The sequence below is a fragment of the Orycteropus afer genome, unplaced genomic scaffold (genome assembly GCF_000298275.1).
Source record: "Orycteropus afer afer isolate SDZICR_OR568_19922 unplaced genomic scaffold, OryAfe1.0 scaffold00014, whole genome shotgun sequence".
NCBI classification, from domain to species: domain Eukaryota; kingdom Metazoa; phylum Chordata; class Mammalia; order Tubulidentata; family Orycteropodidae; genus Orycteropus; species Orycteropus afer.
The window spans coordinates 1,645,187-1,655,139 of NW_006921601.1; the positions used below are offsets into that span (position 1 = coordinate 1,645,187).

At 41.5% G+C, this 9,953-nt stretch overlaps 1 protein-coding gene across 1 annotated transcript; it reads right to left on the reverse strand.

Annotated features, from left to right (window-relative positions):
• Nucleotides 1–8,317: 8,317 nt before the first annotated feature.
• Nucleotides 8,318–9,271, reverse strand: LOC103210505 (olfactory receptor 52E4-like). Its single transcript, XM_007956424.1, has one exon. It carries the CDS (start codon nt 9,269–9,271, stop codon nt 8,318–8,320), a length of 954 nt encoding a protein of 317 aa, XP_007954615.1.
• Nucleotides 9,272–9,953: the final 682 nt, after the last annotated feature.

Below are 9,953 nucleotides of genomic sequence, written 5' to 3' on the forward strand. Positions count from 1 at the left end.
GGGAAGGGAGGGGATGGAACACTGCAAAAAAAAAAAAAAAAAAGAGAGAGAGACATGTGTTGATTTGGGTGAAGGTCAAGGCAATATAATAAAAGTGTGTGACCAACACAATATCACTAAGAAAGAGAGGTGCACAAGAGACACAGACAATGATGGTAAATACTATTATACACACAATACTGCACTATCAGCAATAACAAACATTAATCTATAGATGAATACATAGGTACACAGGAAAGAAGACCAGGTACAGGTAGGCAAAGGGGAATTTACCCATGAACACTTTGGGTAGATTATTTTGGCAGACAATATTTCCATTTACATATTTGTATGTGCTATAAAAATGTTCATATACACTATAGAGCTAACAGAGGATAAAGTTAGAATAACTTCTTAGCCACAACCAATCACCTTGAAAGAGTGAGTCAGGGGGCAGTGGGCTCAGGATCATGGTCATGGAAGACATCAAACTCAAATGGCACAACCTAGTCCACAAAAACATTGTTCTACATCCTACTTTGGTAAATAGCAATTGGAGTCTTAAAAGCTCACGAGCAGCCATCTGAGATGCAACTATTGGTCTCTCCTCATCTAGAGCAAAGAAGAGTGAAGAAAACCAAAGATTAATCCAAGGAACAAATGGACCATGGGAACCTCAGCCTACATGACCCTAAGACCTGAAGAACTAGATGGTGCCCTGCTACCAATGCTAACCATTCAGAAAGGGGTCATAATTGGAGATTCTGGATAGAGTAGGAGAAAAAATGTGAGACAAAATTTAAAAATATAAAAAGACCAGAATTACTGCTCAGAAGAAACTGATGAAACCCCTGAGACTATGAACCCAAGTCACCCTTCACTCCTAGGACTGAACTCACTCCCGTGGCTTAATTCTCAGCAACACCATAGACAGGCCTACGAGCTGAACACTTACACCAGAGAGCTGTACTCCTTAAACAGTCAACCATTGGAGATCAGAAGGGCAGCATTTGTGCAGAGAGAAAGCTATGCAAGCAGGAATGCATGGATAGGATGAACACAGGGAAGGGGTAATTACAGGGAGGAGGTAGGAGGAGAGCTGTTACATTGTGGGGATTGTAATCAGTATTACGAAATAAAATGTATTTGAACTGTTGAATGTAAAACAAATCTGCTTTGTAAAATTGCACCCAAATCGCAATAAAAACTCAAAAAGAAAAAAAATAGTTAATTATTAAAGTAAACAAAAGGTCCCTCTATGATTCTTCCAGGAAAGGTATAGAGGCTTTATCTACTGAAACTTAAAAGTAAAGACATATTTAGCTATCTAGCCAGGAACCAGTATATCATGCTTGGTACAGTAGATATCATGCTTGGTAAAATGGGGGGGTCAGTGAAAAAAGGGGAAGGCCCTCAACGAGATGCATTGACACAGTGACTACAATGATGGGTTCAGGTATAGCGAGAATTAGGAGGCTAGCACAGGACCAGGCAGTGTTTCGTTCTGTTGTACATTGGGTCTCTGTGAGTCAGAGCCAATTCGATGGCATCTAACAAGAACAACGTCAGGAAACAGACAACTAGCAAATTAGTAATGTTACTCAAGTCCTACTTACTCATGTAAATTCGATCCACATGACTTTTCTTCTGTGAAGTTGTCCTAAAATTTTATAAGACAGCATGATAAGACTCATTTTATTTCTAACCATGTCCTTTTATCTGCCGTCTTATTATGTTTAATGCCTTGCACTATAAAATCTTTCAGTGTGACAGTCCCTAAAGAGTAGGAACCATGCCTTGCTTATTGCTGTAGTCCCAGATTAGGTTCCAGAAGTTTCTGGAATCTAGTTGGTACAAAGTTGTGTTTGCTGAATAAAGAAACATCTATATGAGTAAATTAAATAACTAATAAATGGCTAGAAGAGGACCTAAAATGAACCAGGAATTATGAGAACTTGACAAGGCAGAGACTGAACTTAGGGGTAGGAATGAGGTAACAGGAGGTGGGATGCCTGTGAGAGGTGAAGTGGCATTCTTCACCTTAAGTGATACTCTGCCAAGAGAAGCCTTGTGGAATCTCTGTGAAAGAGGCTGTGACAGAATCTTAAATGTGTGTCATACTAGTCACTTCTGCTACTGCCTCTAGCAAGCAGAGAGACTCCAATATGTGCTATAACCTGTCTCTCTTTCTTTAATCTCCTTCTTCCAACATACTAAAACCAAAATCGAGTTGATTCCAACTAATAGCAATCCATAGGGTTTCCAAGGCTATAAATCTTTACGGAAGTAGATTGCTTCATCTTGCTCCCACAGACAGCCTCTGGGTTTGAACCACTCACCTTCTGCTTAGCCACCAAATGCTTTAAGTACGTTGCCACCAGAGCTCCTTTGCAGTGTACTAGATAGTGGGGAAAAGGGAACTACTGACACAGCCAGAGAGAAACTAGAGGAGGGCATGATAATGACAGTAGGAGTGAGAGAGACCGAAACCAAACACTCAGAGGAAGAGCCCCAGGTGACAAATATGAGATGCACAGACTATCCATAAAATATGCCTGGCACAAGGGCACTGTTCTCCCAGTCTCTGGGCTGTCTCTGAGTGTGGTATACTTTAAGCTCCTGCATCAGACTGGCATGAGACTCAGCAACTTGGAGAGACCTTAGAAAAGAAGAAAATTCCCATGCCAGGAGTGTTCCACAAAGGCCCTCCCTGTTGTCTCCCAGGAGCACCCTCAGTCCCCAGTTCAATCTTCATGATAATCTTCTGGCCCAAGTTATGAGTAACAGTGATGAAGAGGATTTCTGATACAGAAAGGCTGCACAGTGGTCTCTGAATGGCAAAGAGGAAATCAAACACATCACCCAAAGTCTATGCACAAGTTTTCCAAACTTACGAAGCATGAATATAGGCTCAGGCAAGACTTGGGGGAAAAAGATTAATTTGCTTTACCTACATGTGTCATATGTGATGGGGAAGCCAGGACCATGATAAATGACTTTGTGAATGCTCCAAGGTGACTAAACAGAAAAAAGAAAAGAAAAAAACTCACTGCCATCGAGTCAGATCCGACTCTTAGCTACCCCTCCTTGGGTTTCCGAGGCGGTATCACTACGGAAGTAGATTGCCCAACCTTCCTTCTGAGGAGTGGCTGGTGGGTTTGAACCCCCAAGCTTCTGGTTAGCAGTCAAATGCCTTCGGCACTTTAATAGGAATGGTTATGTCTGCAATCTCACCAGTAATCTTGCTTGCTCTGAATGGTAGGCTCTAAGAGGAATGGAACAGGAAGGGGTAGTTTTGAGGAACCAGACCTAGAGAGACCTCCTACTCACATTTAGGGGGAAGCAAATTCACAACTACTAAGAAGTGTCAGACCAGAGGTATTGGGGGAATCAGGGTCACATTAGCCATTCCAAGAAATAACTCCTGTCGCAGAGCTGTAAGAAAGGCAAGACTCAGTTGTGAATAATCTTCTTGAAGCTGTAAGTCTCAAGCCTGACCTCATTTTCCACACCTGAAATCCCATGCATCACTTCACAGCTGGTCCTTTCATCTGCACACTGGAAGCCATGTCTGTTTTGGGTACTTCTTCAAGACAGTGCTGGTGACTGTGAACAAGAGCCTGGGCAGGTCAGTCATTAATGGTAACTGGCAGGTCCCACAGGAATCACATGCACATTTGGACTGTGCCAGTTATTCTCCAGATTGTCTGGAGACACACAGTGCTGAGGCTACTGCCTCCAGGGAAGGATGATTGGGCAGGAGAGGCAAAGCAAAGATGACACTGGATTTCAAAGGGTGGCCCACTTTTGTCCAGCATTGCTTGTCACCCTTAAATCGGTATATCCTGATGGTTGTGCTGGGAAAATTTGTACGTCACATTGCTCTGGGAGCTCAAGCTTCTTATTCTTGCAGAAGGAGCACCGACATCAATAAATTCCGTGGATGCCATGGTTTAATACATTGGTTCCTCCAGCTGCTGGGAGTGTTGGTTGCTGAAAGCTCATAATGACTCACTCTCCCTTGACCAAAGAGAGCTGCCTCCCCCAAGGTTACTTTTCCTTCCCAGTTGCAGACTACACTCGATGACTGGCCAGTGTGGGAATACAAAGATGCAACTCCCTTTATTCAATCTGTGCGAACACTGAAGAATCAATGGTCAAGCACTCCACATTGGTCAGCAGAGGCTTCTGGAGCAACTACATCGCATTTAAACTTCTTCTGCCTCATTCTGCTCCCCTCACTTTCTGACAGGTGTTGTTACCAGATATACTCCCCAATAAACATATTTTATGCAGTATACCTCAAAGTCTGTTTCTAAAGAACACAACCTAAAAAGCCCACCTGAGCCCTCTGCTTCTTCTCCAGAGGATTGTGACAGGTGCTAAAGACACTCAGCCCTGGGCCAAAGGAAGTATAGGAGAAACAGTTTCTCTGACACTCCGTCCCTGGAAGTTCTCAAGGAAATTGGCTCTGGCTTCCTCTATCTTATATTCCCATCAACAGGGCCTTTCCCTTGGTCCTAATGCTGATTGAAGCAGCTACCACTCCACCCTAGTGACCACATTCTCCTTGGGAAAAATGTTTCAAGCACCAGTCTTTTCATTCACCCAGTCAACAAGTATTTCATTCACTGTAGGTGGAAAGGATTTCAGAACTCCCATTTATTCATTAGGAGTTCTGGTGGCATAGTGCCTAAGGCATCTGACTGCTAACCAGAAGGCTGGCGGTTCAAACCCACCAACCACTCCTTGGAAAGAAGGTTGGGCAATCTACTTCTGTAGTGATACCGCCTCAGAAACCCAAGGAAGGGTCACATTAGTCAATAAATATTTATTAAATATCTGCCTACTTCAATTTCTGTACTTGTTGTTGTTGCTGTTGTTATGTGCCGTCAAGTCGGACCAGACTCATAGCAACCCCTCCTTGAGTTGCTGAGGCAGTATCACTACAGAAGTAGATTGCCCAAAAATAAATAATTAACATGACAAAAATGGTCCTTGCCCTGATGGATCTTAGAATATTATACATTATGTACATAATCATACCAATAATTATGGTTATAAATGTTATCATTTAAAACTACACTGTGTTAAAAGCATGTAAGAGGAACTTGCCCAGTAACCATTATTGTCAAGTCAATTCCAATTCATGGCAACACCATGTGTGTATGAGTAGAATTGTGCTCCACTGATTTTTTCAAAGGCTGTTTTTTCTAAGAAGTAAATCACCAGGTCTTTCCTCCAAGGCATCTCTAACTGGACATGAACTGCCAACCTTTCAGTTAGCAGCATGTTAACCGTTTTACCACATAGGGACTCGTTGTCATTCCTATCCCTTCAGTGCAGCCCAAAGCATGTTCCTCTCCTGCCCCTCATCCTCCTAGTGAAAATTAGTTCTTTTTTTTTTTCCTGCAGGACCTTACAACTTGGAACTAACCTCAACCAAGCACTACAACATTTTATTATAATTTTTTCATTTTGAAGTTGGTCTCCCCATTATTCTGAGAACTCCTGCAACTCTAGAACCTGGTTAATATTCAAAACATGGAAAAAAATAATGCAAAAAAAAAGTAAAGGGGACCATATGAAGAAAAGAAGGAAGACAGCATATATTCTTGTTTGGTTTCTACCTGTACACCATAGAGAATCTCCCTTAGAACAGTATGTCCTCCAGTGCCTCTGCATATTGTCCAGAATGTCGCTATTGAAAACTTTGAAAAGACTAAGTTAAAGTGATATTAGTAATGATGATTGGATAGAGAGTAAGGTTAATAGTGATTGTGATGGCAATGGTAAATTTGTGACAACTTATTTTGTGTCTTCAATAAAAATTTCTTAAGTACTTATGGTTGACTTACACAAATGTACTCAATCATTCAAAACATACTATGATAATAAGTGAGGAAGGAATGTTCTAATGATGACATGGCCCATTAAAATAAGAAATTTATTTATTCAACAAAGATTTATTTACAACCAGTCATGTGACAAGTACTAACCTAAGAATAAAACTGAACCTACAATCTATTGGAGTGGAGACAAAAATAATTCAACCAATCAAAAACATATATAATTGCCCTTTGCTGCATGGTCAGCCCATGACAATCACACATCAGCCCCCTTTCAGTGTGTGTATATATATATATATATAGAAATAGATATACTTTTTGTCCTGTTTGTTTGTCTCCAGTTACTGGCCAGCTGATTCCTACTCACAGTGACCCCTCCATGTCACAGTAGAGCTGTGCTCCCAGAGATTTCAGTGGGTCACTTTTCAGTGTAGATCCCAAAGCCTTTTTCCCGAGGTGCTTCTAGGTGGACTCAACTTCTAGGTTGACCTTTTGGTTAGTGTCCAAAGAACATTAACCACTGGTACCACCCAAGAACTCCTTTGGAGGTATATTAAAAATACCCAAACCCATTGCTGTCAAGTTAGTTCCAACTAATAGTGATCTTACAGGACAGACAGAGTAGAATTTTCCCATAGGGCTTCCAAGGCTGTAATTTTGTGTGTGTGTGTGTGTGTGTGATTTGGGTGAAAGTTTACAGAGCAAATTCACTTTCCATACAACACTTGACATACACTTTGTCTCATGACAAGGCTGTAAATTTTTACAGAAGCTGACTGCTACACCTTTCTTCCATGGAATGGCTAGGGGGTTTGAACTGCCAACCTTTTGGTTAGCAGTCAAGTGTTTTAGGCACTATGCTACCAGAGCTCCCTGCAGCGCTAGAGCTTCTCTTTAAACAATAAATAAATAAATAAAACACTGCTGTTGACTTGATTCTAGCTCATAGTGATCCTGTAGGATAGAGTAGAACTGCCCCATAGATTTTCCAAGGCTATAATGGAAGCACACTGCTACATCTTTCTCCCATGAAGCAGCTGGTGGGTTTGAACTGCCAAACTTTTTGTTAGCAGCCAAGTATTTAAGCACTGTGCCACCAGGGCTCTTTAAGCATAAAGAGACCATATTTATTACATATACATTATACTATTCACTGTGTGTGTGTGTGTGTGTGTGTGTACATGACTGCTAACCAGAAGGCTGGCGGTTCAAACCCACCAGCCGCTCTTTGGAAGGAACATGTGGCAATCTACTTCCACAGTGATATTGCCCTGGAAACCCAAGGAGGGGTCTCTATGAGTTGGTTCCGACTCGACAGCACATAACAACAACAACAAATATATATATTTATAATTATAAATTAATTATGAAAAAGGAAAGAAATACTACATACACAGTGCTCTGAGATCAATAAGCAATTGATCTGAAAAATGTTCTCCAACGAATTGAAATTTGAACTGCGATTCCAGATTAGTGGAAATGGTGGTAATAAAGACAGGGAGATGCAGACAAAGGCCCTGTGGCTGGAGGGAGCATGGCATACCTGGGGAAATTCAAGAAAGGTGTACATGTATACTGAGAATACATTACACACACACAGATATATTCAGATACACAAAGAGTTAAGAACATACATTAAAGTGATACCAATGGAGGTGACTGGAAAGAGGATAAAAAGAGACTTAGGAATGAAGAGAGAAGATAAATAAAACAAGTAGAAAAATTATTGTCAGCAATCAACACTGGGATATGGTTAACTCAAGTCTCCACATCTGAGACTAAAAATGAAGAAATAAAAGAAGAATTACCATTACTTTCAGGGGCTAACATACAAATCACTTAGTAGTTACAAAAGATCTTCCATCTCAAAAATAGACTGAAAATGAATACAATGGAATGAAGAATCCAAGCTTTATTTTCATTTCCAGTTAAATAGAGCATGAATACTTTAAAGAATTCTCCTATAAACTTGAAATTCTAAATTATCTCCAAAGATTTCCACCCCTCTGCATCTAAAGTCAAAGATACTCTGATAGATAGGGCCTGTCTACTCCTATAGACTAACCATGTGTGAATGTCTGGTATTGAAAGAGTTCCAATGTCTGCTCATATGCCCAAAACAGACACACACTTCATCTCGCACTTCTCTCAACTCCTTAGACACTTGAATCCAAATCAGTGAAAGTCCTAATTCTTTCCCAATTACCTGATGCATTTATCAATACAAGTAAATTATAAACTTTCAGAAGGAAAAGGTACCAGAAACTTTGTTGATTGATCAAATGACATGAACAACCTTTTTCTGTTTTTCATTCCAATATCTAAAAAACCAAGGTCTCAGAAAAGATTTGCTAACTTCCATACACTCAGGATAATTTCATTTGCTATCCCTTAACTGTTCAAACTAGATGATGACCTGGGCTGTAAGGTTCTCAGGCCTCAGAGAAGAGCCACTCTGGCCCCTGAAGTTCAGCTCATGGCAGCCATACTCAAGTGGCATCAATCCGATTGGAGCTCAAAGCTGTGAACAACCGCTCCCGTATCTGCTTGGTTTTGACTCCATAGACAATGGGGTCCAGTGCGGGGGGAAAGAGCAAGTAGAGATTGGCAAGGATGACCTTGGCAGCAGAGGCTGTGGGTGGCCCAAACCTCTGCTTGACCACAGAAAGAAAACCTGGTCCATAGAAGAAGAGGATGACACATACATGGGCCGTACATGTGCTGCCTGCTTTAGCACGTGCCTCGGGTGAAGGAAAACGCATCACAGTCCTCACAATCTGCCCATAGGAGTAAGCAATAAAGGTCACATCCCCCACACCAAGAAAAATTGCCACAGCAAAGGCATAGAGGTTGTCCACAGTGGTGGCACTGCAGGCCAGCTTCACTACAGCCATATGCTCACAGTAGGTATAGGCTATCATGTGTGAGCCACAGTAGGGCAGCCGATGGGCAAGACTCAGAAAGGAGATGGTCAATCCCACACCCCGCAGCACCACCAGGCCTCCAATCTTGGCAACAACAACTGGGGTAAGGATGTTTACATAGCGCAGAGGTTTACAAATAGCTACAAAGCGATCCAGGGCCATGACCACCAGCACCCCTGACTCCATGGCAGAGAATGCATGGATGAAGAACATCTGGGAAAGACAGGAGTGGGAGCTGATGGCTGTAGCACCAAACCAGAAAATAGACAGCATCTTGGGCAGGGTAGAGAAAGAGAGGACCAGGTCAACAAAGGAGAGCATCGCAAGAAAGAAAAACATGGGTTGGTGAAGGTTGTGCTCTGTCCAAATAAGAAAAAGCAGTACACCATTCCCTGTCACTGCTAGGAAGAACATGAAGCAAAATGGAAGTGAGATCCAAATGTGAACTGCTGTGAGCCCTGGGATGCCAGCCAAGAAAAAAGTATGTGGGAGGATATGAGTAAGATTGGAAAGAATCATGGTCATCAACTTACTTAGAAGAAAAAGGGCCACTGCAAAGAAAGATAGGCATTTTAGAGTCAACAATGTAGGGGTTGGAAGCTCACCACCATCACCACCACTTTCCCTACAGTTCTCTGAAAATAATTTTCTATTTAGTCAGAATTTCTGCAAGATCTTCAAAAGCAGAAGAGGCAAATCACCTTGGTTTAGTGGCAAATGCATTGGAGAAGTTGATAAATCAATTCCCGGGATTAGATATCCTATGATATATATGTATCTGGATAATTCACAAAATCAGATTTAAATTGATACCTAGGAATTATTATTAAGCAAAAATCCTTTGCATCAGACTCATATTCCCAGGGGCTGGTGCTTGATTAAGGAGCCTTGGTGGCACAGTAGTTAAGAGTTGAACTGCGAATCAAAAGGTCAACATTTCAAACCCCAAAATGGCTCTGTGAGAGAAAGGTGTGGCTGTCTGTTTCCCTAAAGATTTATAGCCTTGGAAACTTTGGAGCAATTCTCTTCTGTTCCACAGAACAGAAGATGAGTAGGAATCTACTTGATGGCAATAGATTTGGAGTTTTCTGTTTTTGTTTTGGGGCTTGATTTAATCAACATTTACCTCAGCTGTTCCCCTAGTCTTATCTTATGAAATTTCATCTGAAAATTTTAGCATCAAGGAAATCCCTTAATTTGG